Source organism: Trichomycterus rosablanca, chromosome 1 (genome assembly GCF_030014385.1).
Source record: "Trichomycterus rosablanca isolate fTriRos1 chromosome 1, fTriRos1.hap1, whole genome shotgun sequence".
Lineage (NCBI taxonomy): Eukaryota > Metazoa > Chordata > Actinopteri > Siluriformes > Trichomycteridae > Trichomycterus > Trichomycterus rosablanca.
The window spans coordinates 22,806,609-22,828,828 of NC_085988.1; the positions used below are offsets into that span (position 1 = coordinate 22,806,609).

Sequence of the window (22,220 nt, forward strand, 5' to 3'; positions counted from 1 at the left end):
TGTACTCCTCACCTGATTGCCGCCACACATGCTTGAGACCATCTGAACCAAACAAATTAATCTTGGTCTCATCAGACCATAGGACATGGTTCCAGTAATCCATGTCCTTTGTTGACATGTCTTCAGCAAACTGTTTGTGGGCTTTCTTGTGTAGAGACTTCAGAAGAGGCTTCCTTCTGGGGTGACAGCCATGCAGACCAATTTGATGTAGTGTGCGGCGTATGGTCTGAGCACTGACAGGCTGACCCCCCACCTTTTCAATCTCTGCAGCAATGCTGACAGCACTCCTGCGCCTATCTTTCAAAGACAGCAGTTGGATGTGACGCTGAGCACGTGCACTCAGCTTCTTTGGACAACCAACGCGAGGTCTGTTCTGAGTGGGCCCTGCTCTTTTAAAATGCTGGATGATCTTGGCCACTGTGCTGCAGCTCAGTTTCAGGGTGTTGGCAATCTTCTTGTAGCCTTGGCCATCTTCATGTAGCGCAACAATTCGTCTTTTAAGATCCTCAGAGAGTTCTTTGCCATGAGGTGCCATGTTGGAACTTTCAGTGACCAGTATGAGAGAGTGTGAGAGCTGTACTACTAAATTGAACACACCTGCTCCCTATGCACACCTGAGACCTAGTAACACTAACAAATCACATGACATTTTGGAGGGAAAATGACAAGCAGTGCTCAATTTGGACATTTAGGGGTGTAGTCTCTTAGGGGTGTACTCACTTTTGTTGCCGGTGGTTTAGACATTAATGGCTGTATATTGAGTTATTTTGAGGGAAGAATAAATTTACACTGTTATATAAGCTGCACACAGACTACTTTTCATTGTGTCAAAGTGTCATTTTGTCAGTGTTGTCCCATGAAAAGATATACTTAAATATCTGCAGAAATGTGAGGGGTGTACTCACTTTTGTGATACACTGTAAGTGACAGCTTAGTGAACGAATGACCAGTTTCAGCTTTTTACCGCGAAAGCCGACAGAATAAATGATCTAACACGGTTTTCATTAGTTAAATATGGATTTTTATATTCTGGAAATATTCTGGAAACATACAAGCAGCTTTTAGGATTTTCGCGGTTCTGCTGTTTACCGTGTGCCTTCAATTTGCAATAATAGCTTTGCATTATCAAATATTGAACTTTTTCAGAATTTTTTGATGCTCATTTATTTGAAGTTAAACATGCAGCATAAATGTGATTGTGAGATTCTGCTGTTTTGTTTGCGATAAACGTTGTCAATATTAATACAAATACAGCCTGTAATAATACAAAAATATAAACACTGTAATTAGTCAGAATTTATCAGAACTACAGTATTTTGTGTTTTTAAGATAACATAAACAATATAAGCTTAAATACGGACAGTGGCCTGCCATTGTACTTTAAGTTTTATATTGTATCGTACTGTATATCGCCACTTCTCAAAAGCATATCAAGATATACGTTTTTATAGTCATATCGCACAGCCCTATGCCAAACCATCGCCTAGTTGCCACTGTTGGGCCCTTAAGCAAGGTCCTTAACCCTCAATTGCTTGTGTTGTATTCAGTGATAAAATAAGATAGCTTTGTATTATCCCACAAGGGATAATAATATCAAATAATAATTGTAAGTTGCTTTGGATAAAAGCGTAATGTACATGTGAAGCTGTTACTGCCAAAAACAGCTATGCAACAAAATAACAATGTTGATCATTTGTGGTGTCTAAATGATTTTTCGCCCATGTTTTTCTCATTGCTTATGCTTATAAATACATATAATGCATATATTTTGTTCATATTTATAAGCACAATTTTGTAGTAAATAAATATGCACTGGAAATATAATAAATAAGAAAGGTACTTGAACATATATATTTTTTTAGTTTAGACAATTAAAAAATGTGCATTAAAAGATTAATACTCTTTCATTTTTTACCTTTATTCTGAGATTATTTATTTAAAAGCAAAACATAGTTAAATATTTAAAAAGAAAAAGAAATCTATTGTCTCCCAAGTTCACTGAAGGCCCATTGAGAACCCAAGGTCAAAGCTTCCTATTCAGGTGATTTAAAACACACTAATACTTTAATTTTTTTCCTCCCACCTACACAACACATGTTACTTGTGTATGTAGCAGTGATTGCACCGACCTGCATATAAAGTCATCCCTGCAGCTCCTCATCTGTGTTAGGCAGCTGGGCTTCTCCGGACCCTCGTATGAGCAGCCGGGCACGATTGTCTGGCGGCGTCTCTCTGAGCAGGCCACATCACTGCAGGGGCAGAAAAGCAGCTCGTGCGTATACTCTGGTGGCACTCGGTCAAAAAAACGGCGCAGGGCCTTGTTGCATCGGGAACGGTTGCACAGGCCTGATTTGCCCGAGGGTTTGATGCATGCTGACACATATTCGGTGCGCAGCCTCTGGCACAGATCGTCCACGTTGCAGGCTTTGGCAGCATCCAGGCACCGGTTAGCTGTAGAATGGCCTAGATCTGAGTCTGCAAGATCATACAGAAAGCAGAAAGTGCAAAGTTTGGTGATCAGAGGTGAGACTAAATTCTAATTCTAATCACCCCAGTAGTCTCCTGTGACTACAGAGGAAATTCACACATTTTAAATGAGATTCCAAACCATAGGAGTGAAGATGTGTAGTTCGAAGGGAACAAACTGTGTAGAGAGTAGTGAGGAATGGTTTATCACTATGCAGATAGTTGACAGTGAAGTTTACCCATCATTCATCACATGTCTTGTGGGTTAAGACAGCTGGCACATTATCTGAGAGCAGAAACTGATACAGGCAGGATTATGTTGGTCTAATGTTTCATTAATCTTTACTGAAAACTACCAACAAGGTAAAAGTACCTAATGAATTCCCAGAGTACCTGGGAATTCCCAGTACATAATATGATATATGGCTGCCGCTCAGGTGGTGCAGCGGTAAAAACACATGGGGCAAGCTGTAGCCTAGTGGTTAAGGCGCTGGACTAGTAATCAGAAGGTTGCTGGTTCAAGCCCCACCAGGTTGCTGCTGTTGGGCCCTTGAGCAAGGCCCTTAACCCTTAATTGCTCAGACTGTATACTGTAACTGTAATGTAAGTCGCTTTGGATAAAGGCGTCTGCTAAATGCTGAAAATGTAAATGTAAATGCCCGCCGGAGCAGCCACATGAACAACAATTGGCCTGTTGTTCAGATAGGAGTGGGATATTAAAAAGCCTGATAGGGACTCTCTCATAACTAATGCAATTACAACCTCTGCTGGCTGATTGATGGCGCCTGCACAGAGACGGGAAAAGAGTGCTGTCAAGGTGTGTCTTTCCGTACACAGTGCTGAGCTGCACTGCTCTTGTCAAAGTGTAGGTGACAACATGCGGCTGCTGCCCACGTGTCGTAGGGGGCGTGGGTTAGCTTTGTTCTCCTCAATCAGAGCGGGGATCGGCATTAGTGGAGAGGAAGCATGACACAATAGGGCAATTGGACAAGCTTAAAGGGAGAAAAGGGGAGAAAATGCATGAACAATAAATATATATATAAGGACCCGGACCCCACCTGGAGACAGTGCTAGCCACCATGCCGCCCTACTTTAGAAGGCAAAGGAACAGTCAAAGATTGCTGTTAATGTGACACTTTGACATTTATGTGATGACGATGTCGGGCATTCAAGATAATATTGGCTAAGGAAACTTAGTGTAGTGTACAATATTAGAAAATATAAGTGCACTGCTTAGAGACCCTATGGAATGGAACCCAGCTTAAATTACTCATGACTTTATGATGACCTTTTCAGCTGACATTATGGTCTGTTGACTAAAAGCACAGATTCCTTTAGGCTGTCTGTACAAGCTAATTGGAAAATGTATATAGAAAGCCATATATTGACTATAAAATATAATAACTGAAGGTCAGTAGTCTAAAGGGAAATAAAAAACACTCTAAATTGAAATCATTTATTTATCTCTTCATATAATGCTTTCATTACATGCTATTTTAACCAGTTAGTAGATAAATCTTATGGTAGAAATTACAGCTGAACCCAGGACTGGCCAAAAATGCTTTGCAGTATTATACACCAATCAGCCATAACAGTAAAACCACCTCCTTGTTTCTACATTCACTGTCCATTTTATCAGCTCCACTTACCATATAGAAGCACTTTGTAGTTCTACAGTTACTGACAGTAGTCCATCTGTTTCTCTGCATGCTTTATTAGCCCTCTTTCATGCTGTTCTTCAATGGTCAGGACTCTCCCAGGACCACCACAGAGCAGGTATTATTTAGGTGGTGGATCATTCTCAGCACTGCAGTGACACTGACATGGTGGTGGTGTGTTAGTGTGTGTTGTGCTGGTATGAGTGAATCAGACACAGCAACGCTGCTGGAGTTTTTAAACACCTCACTGTCACTGCTGGACTGAGAACAGTCCACCAACCAAAAATATCCAGCCAACAGCGTTGTGTGGGCAGCGTCCTGTGACCACTGATGAAGGTCTAGAACAGGGGTGTCAAACTCACGGCCCGCGGGTCACATCCGGCCCGCCACGTCATTTCATGTGGCCTGACGACTGTACGATTGTTGTGATGGGTTGAGTCATTACAGAGACCGTACTAGTGTAATGGGACTCCTGCGCCTTTAAGTGGCAACCGTTGACATCGTAGTCATGGCAACTAACTTTGACCTTCGCTGGAAGCCATGTGACTTTTACGGCAAAAGAACGCGGGGTAGCGTAGTCAGTAATGTGAACAATAATAAGTAAATAAAGATAAATATCTTGCAGTATAATACAGAAGCATCGTCTGTAAGTAGTGGCGTTTATATTCTCAGTTGTTTGTAAATGTTTAGTGAGTACATCACAGCTTTTTAGTTACAAATTTACCGTAATTAAAAACAGTTGTTACGTTACTATAGCAATTAGTATCTTTACACAAAATGCTAACTCGTTAGCGCTATCTCTCAAAATGCCTAATTTTGTTACCTGTAAAGTGACATATCCTGCCAGTAGATAATGTTAAGAAATATTTACACATAATCCCAAAATGTGCAAGAAGATAGGTAAGAAAATTAAGCAGAAGGAGGAAATGTAATGAAAGTGAAAACAAGTTTGTGCTTCAGGAAGAGAAACAGGTGCGTCTCTTGTGTTATGAGGCCGTGTCTGTGGTAAAGGAGGACAATATAAATGCAGAATTTAGCCTCCAAGAAAAACAACAGACTGCAATCTCAGCAGGATACGTTACAATCGGCCCTTTGAGGGCCACCATAATGCTAATGTGGCCCTTGGTGAAAATGAGTTTGACACCCCTAGATCTAGAAGATGACCAACTCAAACAGCAGCAATAGATGAGCGATCGTCTCTGACTTTACATCTACAAGGTGGACCAACTAGGTAGGAGAGTCTAATAGAGTGGACAGTGAGTGGACCCGGTATTTAAAAACTCCAGCAGCACTGCTGTGTCTGATCCACTTATACCACCACAACACACACTAACACACCTGCTCTGTGGTAGTCCTGTGGGGATCCTGACCATTGAAAAACAGGGTGAAAGCAGGCTTAAAATAGTAAGTAGAGAAATAGATGGACTACAGTCAGTAATTGTAGAACTACAAAGTGCTTCTATATGGGAAGTCAAGCTGATAAAATGGACAGTGTGTGTAGAAACAAGGAGCTGGTTTTAATGTTATGGCTGATCAGTGTATATTGCTAAATACTTAATACACTATCCTAAACATAACGGGTATGCACATTGTATGAAAAAACACATACAAAGAGTAAATATTCATTAAACTTGAAAGTTGCAATGAATGTTTAATCTGCATTTGTCCAGACAGCTGTTAATAGGGGCAGTTCTGTTGGGTTTCATTGATGAATGGGGTACTCCTTTAACAAAGTGTACATAATAGCCACAGACAGGCCACAGTTAGTAACTGTGTACCCACAAAGCACATGTACATAGTAGGTGTTGCACAAAAATGGCCAAGATGGATGTACCTAATAAAGTGGTCAGAAAGTGCAATATCTTTTATAAATGTACCCTGGACCAAACACTAAATTCTACTTTTTGTCTACTGTTGTATACTGTTGATGACCATCCTGCACTAAACTCTATCTTCATAATTTTGGGGAAAAAAGCTTGGTTGGTGCTTGTGAAGCTGTACAAAAAACACAGGCAGTGAAGCCGAGTCAACAAAAAGCCTCCGTGGTAGAGCTGAATAACAGCAAAGGAGATCATTTAATGTGATAAAAGGGTGAAAGGAAATTAAAAGAAAAATAAAGCTAATAAATATTTGAGATATCTGGCCTTCTTCCCCCTCCATTGGTGACCAGTGTTATATTTTACAGAAATGAAATGGCACAAGATATCTGCACACAAGTCAACTGTGCATAAAGCTGCTTTTTTATTAGAAAAGAAACTGTGAAATACGGCGTATGTCGTATTCTGTCCTTAGTTTATATTTATAATACATTGTATTACATTGTATTGTAATACATTGTATAAAGACATATGGAAACCCCTTCTAATTACTAAGTATGTGTGTTTAATGAAGCTCAATGCTAACTGGTGTATAAAATACATTTTAATAAAATAACTTACACCGATCAACTATAATATTAAAACCACCTCCTTGTTTCTACACTCACTATTTTATCATCTCCACTTACCATATAGAAGCACTTCGTAGTTTTACAGTTACTGACTGTAGCCCATCTGTTTTCCTGCATGCTTTGTTAGCCCTCTTTCATGCTGTTCTTCAATGATCTGGACTCTCCCAGGACCACTACAGAGCAGGTATTATTTGGGTGGTAGGTCATTCTCAGCACTGCAGTGACACTGATGGGTGGCGTCCTGTGACCACTAATGAAGGTCTAGAAGATGAACAACTCAAACAGCAGCAATAGATGAGCGATCGTCTCTGACTTTACATCTACAAGGTGGACCAACTAGGTTGGAGTGTCTAATAGAGTGGACAGTGAGTGGACACGATATTTAAAAACTCCAGCAGCGCTGCTATGTCTGATACACTTATACCAGCACAACACACACTAACACACCACCACCATGTCAGTGTCACTGCAGTGCTGAGAATGATCCACCCAAATAATACCTGCTCTGTGGTGGTCCTGTTGGGGTCCTGACCATTGAAGAACAAGGTGAACGCAGTCTAAAAAGATATGTAAAGAAACAAATGGACTACAGTCAGTAATTGTAGAACTACAAAAAGCTTATATATGGTAAGTGGAGCTGATAAAATGGACAGTGAGTGTAGAAACAAGGAGGTGGTTTCAATGTTATGACTGATCAATGTGTATGCTTTCAGCTTTCTGGCAACAGTGTGGGAAAGGCTTTTTTTTTATTCCAGCATCACTGTGCCATTGCAGTCTTAATAAATACATAAATATGTGTCACTTACATTATACAGGGTCATGTCAATCCAAATAAATTGTTTTAGCACCCACAGCTTAATTGATTAACATGCAGCTGTTAGCTTCATCACAAACTAAATGCTACATACTAAATACAAACAGCACTTTTGGGAACGTAAGCTACTTCAAACCCCATGTCCAGTAAAAATGCAATGCAGTGAAAACACGTATCAGTGGTTTTTAATCAATTTGAACCTTTGATTAGCTGGCAACAATACAAAGAAAGGACTTTTGGCTGAACAACTTAATAGTATTGTGTAGATTTAAACTTTTAATATTAAATTTGATGCCTGTAACACACTCAAACTTTTTGGGGGAGGGACAAAACAAGAGTGAAAAGTTTATAGTATTATTCAGGTTAAACTGTATTGAAACACTTCAATCAAGCAGGTAAATTGATAACCAGTGAAGATTTCATGATTGGATATAAAAGAACGATCCATCAAAGCAAAGATGGATCTTGGCTCTAGACTTTGTGTCAAACTTCGTGAGACATTTGTCAATCAGGTTTCAACACAAGATTCAGAATAATTTAGGTCTTGCACCATCTACCATACAGAATATTGTGAAAAGGAATGAAAGAGAAATCTATCCCTACATTGAAGACTGAAGAACTAATGAAGACAAAAAGCTCCAGACTGTTATCAGCAGATGGTGTGAAAGCCAACATCTGTGCTCACGGCATGGGTGACTTGCATATGTGTGAAGATTGATATTGGGATTTTAGAGAAACATAAGCTGCCACCAAGGCACATATTTATTTCCCTGAGAAGTTCATAGTTATTTCTGCATGTGCTACAACAGCAAGGTTTCAGAGACAAGGAGTGTGTGTTGGCTGTCTGACCAAGTTGGCAACATGGGCAAGAACAGCCTTGGTCAGGGAGGTAAAGTGGAGTGGCAAGAGGAAAGTCACTGTTAAGTAAAAAGCATTTGACAGCAAGTAAAGGACTCTAGCAAGATGAGGAAAAAATCCTCTCTCTTTTGATTGGACAAACATTAAACTCTTCAGGCGTGCATACAGGTGATAGGATCATGCAAAAGGTGCTTCTAAGTGGCAGGGACAGGAAGACTGGAACAAAATTGAGGGACTAAATTAATGCAGACAAATAAAATAATTCGTTTTTTTCAATTTTATTTATGCATTTTCTCCCATTTTAGTGTAGTCAATTTGTCTTCCGCTGCTGTGGGATCCCTGATTGCAGTCAAGGTGGGTATTTATTGCTGCTCACGCCTCCTCCGACCCACATGCAGCCCTTTGCGGAACGCTTTTTCGTTCATGCATTCTGCACAGGCGCCTCTCTATTTGTCAATCAGGGTCCTTACACAGCGTTTGAAGACCCCACCCACAAAGTCCAGTCATCCTTCCCTAGCAGAGACGTGTCTGCTGCAGGCACTGCCAATTATTAACACTTTTAACAAGAATTCCTGAATGTACCTTCTCCAAGAGCAAGCAAACCTAGATTGGGGTATCATTTTTTAATACAATAACAGCCCAAAGCATACAGCCAAAACAACCCTTGAGTGGTTTTGGCGCAGATTTCTAAAAGTCCTTAAGTGGCCCAGCCAAAGCCTAGATTTAAACCCCATTAAACATCTGTGCAGAGATTTGAAATTGGCGGTTCCAATCTCTAGTAAGCCATCCTTTCGGAGGAAAGAATATTTTGGTTTTACATTAACAACATACACACGATCAAGTATGGATATTGCAACCCAGTTAATCTGACTTGTTCCATTCATTTATTTATTTATTTATACCAACCATATTATACCAAACTTAGGTCCTTAGGACCCTCATGCTATGTAGCAGTTATTCTATCAGATGTGCCACAGGGCCTTCAGTATGATTTCAGTTTATTGGAAGAAACACAAAAGAAAAAGCCAATAATTACATCAATATCAGGAACTTAGTGAAGTTAGTTCCATATAAGTAACCTAAAAAACACACCTTTGGCATCCCTGAGTGCCAATCTGACACAGAGCAACACACCACATGCATTTTATTCACACCTAGGATTAATTTATAGAAGCCATTTCAGTTACAGACACAGATGGAAACAGAAGGAAACCAATGCAGAAACAAGGAAAACATGCAGTTCCCTTACAGATGGTAACCAAAGGCAAGAATCTAACCCAGGTTCTTAGCAACCTTGTTGTTGTATAGCACCAGCACACTACTAACACTCTACTAACAGTGTCACTGAGAACCGCATCGCATAAAAATTACATTCTACATAATAAATGCATTATTATACACAGATCAGCCATAACATCAATACTCACTGTCCATTTTATCAGCTCCACTTACCATATAGAAGCACTTTGTAGTTCTACAATTGCTGACTGTAGTCCATCTGTTTCTCTGCATGCTTTGTTAGCCCCCTTTTATACTGTTCTTTAATGGTCAGGACTCTCCCAGGACCACTACAGAGTAGGTATTATTTAGGTGGTGGGTCATTCTCAGCACTGCAGTGACACACACTGACAACCAAAAATATCTAGCCAGCAGCGGCCCGTGGGCAGCGTCCTTTGACCACTGATGAAGGTCTAGAAGATGACCAACAGCAGCAATAGATGAGCCATCGTCTATGACTTTACATCTACAAAGTGGACCAACTAGGAAGGAGTGTCTAATAGAGTGGGCAGTGAGTGGACACGTATTTAAAAACTCCATCAGCGCTGCTGTGTCTGATCCACTCATACCAGCACAACACACACTAACACACCACCACCATGTCATCGTCACTGCAGTGCTGAGAATCATCCAGCACCTAAATAATATCTGCTCTGTGGTGGTCCTGGGAGAGTCCTGACCATTGAAGAACAGGGTGAAAGCAGGTTAAAAAAAGCATGCAGAGAAACAGATGGACTACAGTCAATAATTGTAGAACTACAAAGTGCTCCTACATGGTAAGTGGAGCTGATAAAATGGAAAGTGAGTGTAAAAACGAGGAGGTTTATTATTATTGTTTATTATTCTGGGACAAAGTAAAAAAACGTGAATTCACTTTAGGTAATTACTTCTATACCCCTGTTAGCAAAATACATGGCTAAAACAACTAAAGTCAGGGTATTCACACACTTGGCCATACAGTGTAAAATACAATAGTTACATCTATCAGATGTTTACCAACACTTGAGTTCTCACTGGATTAGATCTGTTTTAGCTAACTATAATTGAGGGCTTGTCAGCTCTTATCAAAGCATTTGAGACAATAACCATGTGTGATTCTAATCTGGGTTTGCAACTCTGTGAATATGTTGTGTTTGTTATTTTGTTTCTTGAGTAAAAAACAATCTAGAATAATCTAATGATAAAGAAAACACTCAACTAGATCAAACTTTTAAGATCCATTCTCACAGTTTCTAAAAGAACGTCCTGTAGACAGCTGTGACCAAAAATTTTTTTTTTGTAAAACACATCATTGTACCATTTACAAAAACAAAATGAGGCCTTCACAGAAGAAAAAAACACTTCAGTCAAACGTAGTGAGGGTTCACCTATGTTTTGGGGTTGCTTTGCTGCTTCTGGATACCTTGACTCTACCTTGTGAAAGGCATCTGAAGACTACCAAAGAATTTTAAAGCTATTGACCCAAAGCATACTTTAAACCAAAGCACTTACCAAAGGAATAGACAGGGGAATAGACAGGGCAAGGTGGCAGCAAAAAAACATGGAAAGCTGCCATGTCAGACGTTGAAAAAAAACAGCTACATAACAAGAAAGCAACCACAATTTACTGCCTGAGTTCCCAAAGCTGAAGAAAGCTGGAAAAGAACTAGTGGTAAAGGACAAGCAGATAGTCAGGCAATCAGAGGAATCGGCCCAGGTGTAATATTTGCAAATATTTTCTGTCTGTTTTTATTGACAGTTTTGTGAATTGTGCTGCTGTCAGATTGGGTTGGCATTTAAAGAAGCATATCTAAATAGAAAATACTAATGCATTAGTTTATATTTTAACCTGTTATATTACTTTAGTCTTTGTTTGATGGTGTGTAAATAGAAAATTGATTGTAAAGTGCTGGAATGGGCAGTTTCGAATGAAAGCTGATTGGTGTGATTAGCCTCGTCTGACCCCAGACTGGCTGACACATGATTACCTTGGGGTGTATAGGCTGCCAGTCCATCGTTCTCACTAAAATCAATGACATCAGGGCATATTCGACAGATGCCAAGACTATCCATGTGAACACAGCCTTAGGGACCTGACTCTATACCCCAACAGTTGCAGCTTGTCCATGTCTGGGCTTGAACAACCAACCCTCTGATCAATACATGATTGCAGCTGAGCTTCCATTGTCCAAGAAAGTAATTTTTAAAAATGCTATTTAGTGTATTACTTTTTCAGTTCCTAGACAAACGTAAATTGCTCATCGATAACACAGTTCTTCTGACACCGCACTTACACTGTTTGTTCACTGTTCAAAATGTAAGACGAGAAGTGGGTCAATACTCATTTTCTTTTCACACTTGGTGATTTTGGAACAATATAAATAGCACGCAGAAACAAGGCAATGCAATCCATACACACATAAAGGCTAGAATTCTTAATGCAGACCATTGAAATAAATAGACAAGTTTACATAGGGGGTAGCATTGTGATTTCACATGTCTAATCTGATGTTCAACATGCTATATTACTTTGTAATGTGGTTCCTTTATTTGTCCCACAAAAACGTGCTCTGTGTTATGTGTAAGTTAATCGGTTAGTGGGTAGTTCCCTGTCCAGGGTGTATTCCTGTTTCTAAACCACTGTTTCTGAGCCTTATACATTTTACTAAGGATACATTTAAATGGATACATTCCCAGATGATTTCACCTAAACCAAAGAGAAATGAATAAAGTCTGGGCAGCACAATGGCTCAGTGGGAAGCATTTTTGCCTCACAGCAAGAAGGACATGTGATAATAAATTGCACCAAGTGTGAATGTGTGAAAAAATGTGTGTGTGGTGACCTGTCCAGGGTGTTTCCTAAACATGTCTTAATGTTTGTCCTTAAACTAAAATTGTATTTTTTAAACGTTCATAATTAGGTATAGTCATATATACTGTATATATATATATATATATATATATATATATATATATATATATATATATATATATATATATATATATACTGTATATACAGTGTATCACAAAAGTGAGTACACCCCTCACATTTCTGCAAATATTTCGTTATATCTTTTCATGGGACAACACTATAGACATGAAACTTGGATATAACTTAGAGTAGTCAGTGTACAACTTGTATAGCAGTGTAGATTTACTGTCTTCTGAAAATAACTCAACACACAGCCATTAATGTCTAAATGGCTGGCAACATAAGTGAGTACACCCCACAGTGAACATGTCCAAATTGTGCCCAAAGTGTCAATATTTTGTGTGACCACCATTATTATCCAGCACTGCCTTAACCCTCCTGGGCATGGAATCCACCAGAGCTGCACAGGTTGCTACTGAAATCCTCTTCCACTCCTCCATGATGACATCACGGAGCTGGTGGATGTTAGACACCTTGAACTCCTCCACCTTCCACTTGAGGATGCGCCACAGGTGCTCAATTGGGTTTAGTCCATCACCTTTACCTTCAGCTTCCTCAGCAAGGCAGTTGTCATCTTGGAGGTTGTGTTTGGGGTCGTTATCCTGTTGGAAAACTGCCATGAGGCCCAGTTTTCGAAGGGAGGGGATCATGCTCTGTTTCAGAATGTCACAGTACATGTTGGAATTCATGTTTCCCTCAATGAACTGCAGCTCCCCAGTGCCAGCAACACTCATGCAGCCCAAGACCATGATGCTACCACCACCATGCTTGACTGTAGGCAAGATACAGTTGTCTTGGTACTTCTCACCAGGGTGCCGCCACACATGCTGGACACCATCTGAGCCAAACAAGTTTATCTTGGTCTCGTCAGACCACAGGGCATTCCAGTAATCCATGTTCTTGGACTGCTTGTCTTCAGAAAACTGTTTGCGGGCTTTCTTGTGCGTCAGCTTCCTTCTGGGATGACGACCATGCAGACCGAGTTGATGCAGTGTGCGGCGTATGGTCTGAGCACTGACAGGCTGACCTCCCACGTCTTCAACCTCTGCAGCAATGCTGGCAGCACTCATGTGTCTATTTTTTAAAGCCAACCTCTGGATATGACGCCGAACACGTGGACTCAACTTCTTTGGTCGACCCTGGCGAAGCCTGTTCCGAGTGGAACCTGTCCTGGAAAACCGCTGTATGACCTTGGCCACCATGCTGTAGCTCAGTTTCAGGGTGTTAGCAATCTTCTTATAGCCCAGGCCATCTTTGTGGAGAGCAACAATTCTATTTCTCACATCCTCAGAGAGTTCTTTGCCATGAGGTGCCATGTTGAATATCCAGTGGCCAGTATGAGAGAATTGTACCCAAAACACCAAATTTAACAGCCCTGCTCCCCATTTACACCTGGGACCTTGACACATGACACCAGGGAGGGACAACGACACATTTGGGCACAATTTGGACATGTTCACTGTGGGGTGTACTCACTTATGTTGCCAGCTATTTAGACATTAATGGCTGTGTGTTGAGTTATTTTCAGAAGACAGTAAATCTACACTGCTATACAAGCTGTACACTGACTACTCTAAGTTATATCCAAGTTTCATGTCTATAGTGTTGTCCCATGAAAAGATATAATGAAATATTTGCAGAAATGTGAGGGGTGTACTCACTTTTGTGATACACTGTATATACACACCGATCAGGCATAACATTATGACCACCTTCCTAACATTGTGTTGGTGCCCCTTTTGCTGCCAAAACAGCCCTGATCCATCAAGGCATGGACTTCACTAGACCCCTGAACGTGTGCTGTAGAATCTGGCACTAAGATGTTAGCAGCAGATCCTTTAACTCCTGTAAGTTGTGAGGTGGGGCCTTCATGGATCGGACTTGTTTGTCCAGCACATCCCACAAATGCTTGATTAAATCGAGATCTGGGGAACATCCACATGATCTTCAGCAATTTATGCTACAGTAGCTCATCTGTTGGATCGGATCACACGGGCCAGCCTTCGCTCCACACGTGCATCAATGAGCCTTGGCCACCCATGACTCTGTCGCAGGTTTACCACTGTTCCTTCTTTGGACCACTTTTGATAGATACTGACCACTGCAGACCTGGAACACCCCACAAGAGCTGCAGTTTTGGAGATGCTCTGACCCAGTTGTCTAGCCATCACATCACGTCTGGCCCTTGTCAAACTCGCTCAAATCCTTACGCTTGCCCATTTTCCTGCTTCTAACATTAACTTTGAGGATAAAATGTTCACTTGCTGCCTAATATATCCCACCCACTTACAGGTGCCGTGATGAAGAGATAATCAGTGCTATTCATTTCACATGTCAGTACTCATAATGCTAATGTTAAGCCTCGATGGTGTATATTTTGTCTTATTTTTTATAATTGTATTGCATTGTACATACCAGTACAGTTGAACTGAATTCTGTGTGGCATCAATTATTATTTCTTTCACATTCTGTTTTCGAAGAAGAAAAACAAGTGTTAATTTGATTAGATTTACCTGCAGTGATGGAGGCTAAACGTACGTAGTCATATCCTTTCTCTACTGTTTCATATGGATAGTTCTCCACCAGGTTCAGCCCTAAAACAAACAGAACATACAGCATTTATTAAAAAAATTCTTTCACTGCTGTAAATTATTCATAGCACTAGGTAAAGGTTCCATATGTGCCTCACAAACATATATACAGTATATATTCTTTATATGCTCCCCCTTGGTGACATCATACGTCGGCATGGTTTACATTTCCACTGCTATGCTGATGATATTCAGCTTTACATCTCCTCCAAATCCATTAATACTGAACTTCACTCCACTCTGACAAATTGCATCACTGAAATGAAATTGTGGATGAAAGCTAATTTCCTCAAATTAAACTGTGAAAAATCAGATATGATCATCGTAGGTCCTACAACCCTGGCAAAAACCACAAAAAATTTTCAAATTACCATTGATAATGACACTTTGTCTCCGTCTTCTAACATCCGAAATCTTGGTGTAATTTTTGATAGCAACCTCTCTTTTGACCGCCATGTAAATCACATCACCAAAACTGCTTTCTTTCATCTAAAAAACATAGCACGTCTACGTCCATCACTCTCCTTTTCTGCCGCCGAAACCTTGATTCATGCTTTTATTACATCCAGAATTGATTATTGCAATAGCATCCTTTATGGTACATCTAACAAAATCCTAAAAAAACTTCAGTATATCCAGAATTCAGCTGCTCGCCTCCTTACTCATACTCGCTCCCGTGATCATATTACACCTGTTCTACAAAAACTTCATTGGCTTCCCGTTGCTCAACGCATTCAATTCAAAATTCTTCTATTCACTCACAAAGCTCTCCATAATCAGGCCCCATCCTACCTCACCGACCTGCTCCATCAGCACATTCCCTCCCGTAGCCTTCGCTCTTCTGAGGCTAACCTACTGTCCATACCCTCTAGGACCAAGCACCGGACCTGGGGTGACAGGGCCTTTTCCATAGCTGCTCCATCTTTATGGAATGCTCTCCCCAAACACCTACGAGATTGTCCTGACCTGTCCAAATTCAAGTCACTTCTCAAAACTCATCTATTCAGAGTGGCATTTAACTTGTAACAACACAAAATAAATGCTTTTATTTTTGCTATTCTTTTTAATAGTTTTTATACTTAGATCACGACAGAAATGTGAAGTCCTAGATCCTAAAACTTGTAAAGTTTTCAGTTTCCTGATTGCATGTAAATCTGTCCTGTTTCTGTCTAATTTTAAGAAATTGTTCTATATTTGTTGTTCTCTCTCATAATTTAGCTAATTTTTAATGAACTGTCTTATGCTGCTCTCTTTGTTTTTATCTTAATTATTCTTGATGTTGATGTACTATTTTGATTTTGTACTATGATTTGTATGGTGTATGTACGTATTTGTTTTGATTATTTGTCTTATGTAAAGCGTCTTTGAGTATCTTGAAAAGCGCTATATAAATAAAATGTATTATTATTATATACACCAATCAGCCATAACATTAAAACCACCTCCTTGTTTCTACACTCACTGTCCATTTTATTGGCTCCACTTACCATATAAAAGCACTTTGTAGTTCTACAATTACTGACTGTAGTCCATCTGTTTCTCTACATACATTTTTAGCCTGCTTTCACCCTGTTCAATGGTCAGGACCCCCACAGGACCACCACAGAGCAGGTATTATTTGGGTGGTGGATGATTCTCAGCACTGCAGTGACACAGAATGTCACAGAACGCTGCCCACGGGGTGCTGTTAGTTGGATATATTTTTGATTGGTGGACTATTCTCAGTCCAGTGGGGACAGTGAGGTGTTTAAAAACTTAATCAGTGCTGCTGTGTCTGATCCACTCATACCAGCACAACACACACTAACACACCACCACCATGACAGTGTCACTGCAGTGCTGAGAATGACCCACCACCCAAATAATACCTACTCTGAGTTCTGACCATTGAAGAACAGCATGAAAGAGGGCTAACAAAGCATTCAGAGAATAGCTGAACTACAGTCAGTAATTGTAGAGCTACAAAGTGCTTCTACATGGTAAAAGGAACAGATAAAATTGATAATGTGTGTAAAAACAAGGAGGTGGTTTTAATGTTATGGTTGATCAGGGTATATGATATGTACATACATTTATTCACTTTACATTTTATCCTGCTCAGGGTCATGAATGGTCTGGTTTGACCGTGACACAATGCATCATGAATACCCGAGACTGGGCACTAAAAATAATAATAATAATATTAATACATTCGACTTATATAGCGCCTTTCATAATTCCCAAGGATGCTTAAATACATTGCAGAGCAATATACTATACAGTATATACTATATATAAATAAAGAAGAGGTGGGTCACTCCTCACAAGTGAAGCACAAGGTGAATCCTCGCTCCTGCAAGTATGAAAAGCAAATCCAAGTGCAAGATGTTTGCTCGAAACAAAAAAGTGGCTAAAAAGCCTCTTACAAAAAGGGGATCACAATAAAGAAATAAGGTTGCCGAAATAACAGGAATGCAAAATATCAGCAGCTTGCAACAGAGAAAGGGGACAGAAAAGGAATAGCACAGTACTGATTTCTGGTTGTCACAATATGACAGGCTGCTTCGGCCATCTGTGACAACCCAGTTCTCAAGACAGGGATGGTAAACATGAGCAGTAAGCCAACATCTCTTAATCATTTTATTTAGGTGTTTCATTGAGTCCTATTGCCACAGGTATATTAAATCAGGTTTCAGGAGATTCATGGCATGGGTTTCCATAGCCAAGCAACTGTATGCAGCTGTTATATCACCAAGCAAACCACAAGCATTTGATAGAGTGGTGTAAAGCATGCCAATACTGGACTCTGGAGCAGTGACAACACAGTCTGTGGAGTGATGTATCACACTTTTCTATCTGGCAGTCAGATGGACACGTCGTTGTTTGTTTTTAATGTCTTATGTAAATTTGTTTGTATGATTGTTCCTCAAGAGGCTTTGCCTTTTGCCAGGCCGCCATTGTAAATAAGAAGCAGTTCTTAATGACTTGCCTGGTTAAATAAATGTTAAATTAAAAAAAATAAAATAAAAATCTTGTGCAGCCCGTGCCTAGTGCAGACTCCTGCACATGGAGACTCCTCACTACACCAGGACATCACACCGCCTATGGGGTAACTCGCTCATTTAGGGCGATTCTAAATGTGACATCCCCCAAACTGTCGCAATGCCAGCTAAGTTCACTAAAAAATTGTGCTGGCCTCATAAGCCAGCAAAAAACTAAACATCACAGTTCCAAAGACTCCCACCTGATTAATGCTAATAAGGTGCAGATGACTGTCATATCAAATCAACAACACATCACACATCTGCACCTCTGTGTCCCCTCTGCCAGCCAAAAATGGCAGTTCAGAAAGACACAAATCCATCTTGCCTTTAGCAGCTAATTCACATTATATAAATCAGACCTATATGGCATGTAAAGGACTTTGGCATCATGAGGAGACAGAATATCTCGTCTGGTAAGGCAAAAAATGTAACTCTTTTGGGGAACAGCAAGCACCATATTTGTCAGACAACACCATACTAATACAATCTCTATATGGAGGTGGCGGCATCCAGTTACTGAGGTGCTTTTATGATGGATTGCAGCGAATTGGATGTCCAGGATATTCCTGCCTTGTGCCCATTGTTTCCCGGTGAATTCAAACCCGCTGTGACCCTGATCAGGATAAAACGGTTAATGAAAATAAAATAAAAGAATCCAGTTGCAATTAAAAATATATGAACCCCCACCACCCTAAAAGGTGTTGTGGTGATGGGTATTGAACTTTGAAACTCAAGTATGTTTCACCACTGAGTCCTTAATGTTTTGTATCCAATTATCACCAAGACTTCTGTAAATACATTATGCTAGTAACACGGTCAGGACTGGCAAAAAAATAAAGTGTGTGAATTCACTATATGGGCAAAAGTATTGGGGCACACCTCTTAATCATTACATTCAGGTGTTTCATTGAGTCTCATTGCCACAGCATGCACCAGGAGCTTTATGGCATGGGTTTCCATAGCCGAGCAGCCTTATATCACTAAGCACGATGCCAAGCGTTGGATAGAGTGGTGTAAAGCATGTCACCACTGAACTCTGGAGCAGTGGAAATGTGTTCTGTGGAGTGATGTATTGGAGTGATGTGTAATGTGGAGCGATGTATTACACTTCTCTATCTGGCAGTCAGATGGACACGTCAGGGTTTCATGAATGCCCGGAGAATGTTATCTGCCTGTCTGCATTGTGCCAACTGTTGGTCTAGGCTGCTTAGTTCCAGTGAGGGAAAATTCTAATGCTTCAGCATACCAAGACATTTTGAAGAATTGTATGCTTACAACTTTGTGAGAACACTTCGGGGAAGGCTCTTTTTCTGTTCCAGCTTGACTGTTCCTCAGTGCACAAAGCAAGGTCTATAAGGTTTGGTGAATTTGGTAAATTTGAGTTTGGTGTGAAAGAATGAGCAGACAATCCTACAGATACACTCTTGTAGAAATCCTTCCCAGCTGTAGCCTAGTGGTTAAGGTACTGGTCCAGTAATCAGAAGGTAGCCTCACCACTGCCAGGTTGCCACTGTTGGACTCTTGAGCAAGGCCCTTAACCCTCAATTGCTTAGACTGTATACTGTCACAACTGTAGGTCGCTTTGGATAAAAGCATCTGCTAAATGAGTGGAAGCTGTTATAGCTGCAAAGGGGGACCATCTCCATATTAATGCCTATAAATTTAGAATGGGATGCAATAAAAGCTTCTGCAGGTGTAATGTGCAGGTGTCCTAATACTGTAGTCTGTATATGTTTGTTATGTTTGGTACTGTCTGTTAAGTGTTCCTGTGTGATAACAAGACAGAACAAGAAAAGCAAGCAAGCAATCGGTTTTAGTATGGAGAGTGTTTTCAAAGTTATCCATATGGAACATAAAATGAACCCAGCTAAAATTGCATTATACTCCCAAAGCTAACCAACTTTCTTTAGTCAGAACGGCTCAGCAGACCATACATAATGTTAGAGCTAATGTTGTTAAGAGAAATGTTTGTAGTTGAGGGGGGCTCTTTCCTGTCTTTTACCTAGGACACAAAAATGACTACATTTGCCCTTTAAGAGCAATATGTCATAGTGCATGACAACCAGCGGCATACTTACATATTAGCATGGTTTTACACTGAGAAATTTGTGAAAGTAGCACAAGCTGACTTAAGGTTCATAATAAGTAACACTTTCCTTAAATCCTGTTAAATCCTATGGTTGTTTTGGCAACTTACAGTATGTCTAGTTATATAACCCTGTCATGCAATTATCACTGTGTTGAAAAAGGCAGCGCTTTTAATGTTTAATATCATGCCATATTTTTTGTCAAGTGTTTCATCTACAGTATATCCGTTGCTATAAGGTGTGTAAAATTAATTACATAAATTATATGCCTCCTACTTTGAGGGCAACAGCTGGTGGAGTGCCCCCTCTGTTTCAGCCTGTCTATTAAGTCATGGTTTGACAAGTTTGCTGTAAAGAACAACTCCAACACAGACAATTTTCAAAATCTTGTGAAAGACCTTTCCAAATGTACGGGTTTTTTACAACCCCAAATCAGAAAGAGTTTCTTACATTTACTTGTCGTTAATTTGATTGCAGACAGGATAAACCTGCTCAACTTCATTTCATTTATTAATAAACATCCATTCCTGCATTTCTGGCCTGCAACACATTCCAAGATAAGTTGGGACAGTAAAGCATTTACCACTATGCAATGTTGCCATTCCTTTTCACCACACTTAAAAGACGTTTTGGCACCGAGGATACCAAGTGATTTAGTGTTTCAGCTTTTATTTTGTCTCATTCTTCCTGCAAATACGTCTTAAGATGTGCAACAGTACGGGGTCGTCATTGTCGCATTTTTCATTTCAAAATTCTCCACACATTCTCTATTGGGGACAGGTCAGGACTGCAGGCAGGTCAGTCCAGTACCTGTACCCTCTTCTTCCGCAGCCATGTCTTTGTAATGTGTGCAGCATGTGGTTTTGCATTGTCTTGTTGAAAAATGCATGGACGTCCCTGGAAAAGATGACGTCTTGAAGGCAGCATATGTTGCTCTAAGATCTCAATGTACTTTTTGCATTAATGCTGCCATCACAGAAGTGTAAATTGCCTTTGCCAAGGGCATTGGCATACCATGACAGACCCTGGCTTTTGGACTTGTAGCTGATAACAGTCTAGATGGTCCTCTTCATCTTTGGTCCGGAGCATACGGCGTCCATTTTTTCCAAAAAAGACCTGGAATGCTGATTCATTTGACCACAATACACGTTTACACGGTGTGATGGTCCATCCTAGATGCCTCTGAGCCCAAAGAAGTCGACGCCGCTTCTGGACATGGTTAACATAAGACTTATTTTTTGCACAGTAATGTATTAGTAGCATTTGTGCATGTAACTCTGTATTGTAGTGCTTGACAAAGGTTTGCCAAAGTAATCCCTCACCCATGTGGTTATATCAGCTATTGTTGAGTGGCGGTTCTTGATGCAGTGCCGTCTGAGGAATCGAAAATCATGGACGTTCAGCTTAAGCTTGCGCCCTTGGCCTTTACACACTTTCCTCCCAATTCCTTGAATCATTTAATGATATTATGCACTGTAGAGGAAGAAATATGCAAATCCCTTCTAATCTTTCTTTGAGGTACATTGTTTTTAAACATTTCAATAATTTTCTCACACATTTGTTGACAAACTGGAGATCATCTGATCATCTTTGCTCATCAAAGACTCAGCCTTTCCTGGATGCTGCTTTTGTACCAAATCACAATTACAATCACCTGGTGACATCACATCATTATTTAGTTTTTTCACCTCATTACTAGCCCTAAACTTTTTTTTAAATGTGTTGCAGGCCTGAAATGCAGGAATGGAAATATATTAACAAATGAAATAAAGTTGAGCAGATAAAACATGAAATATTTTTAAACTGTCTGCAATCAAATAAAAGTCAAAGTAAATGTAAGAAACACTTTCCATACGGTCCCAACTTTTTCTGATTTGGGATTGTCTTTTTATTATTATTTAATTATTATTTTTATTTATTTATTTATTTATTTATTTTTTTACCCCTTTTTCTCCTCTTCTAGCGCATCCAATTGTTCAATTAGCATCGTGCTTCCTCTCTGTCTATGCCGAACCCTGCCCTGACAGAGGTGATTGAAGCTAACCCGTATCCCCTCCGAAACACGAGCAGCAGCCAGATGCATCT

General features: G+C 40.1%; 1 protein-coding gene across 1 annotated transcript in view; it reads right to left on the reverse strand.

Moving 5' to 3' along the window:
* The window catches only part of gfra4b (GDNF family receptor alpha 4b), a 46,206-nt gene that overhangs the window by 21,319 nt on the left and 2,667 nt on the right, over positions 1-22,220 (reverse strand). The window contains 2 exon segments of the mRNA XM_063000983.1: positions 2,130-2,475; positions 14,948-15,028. Coding sequence (XP_062857053.1) covers positions 2,130-2,475; positions 14,948-15,028 — 427 coding nt within the window.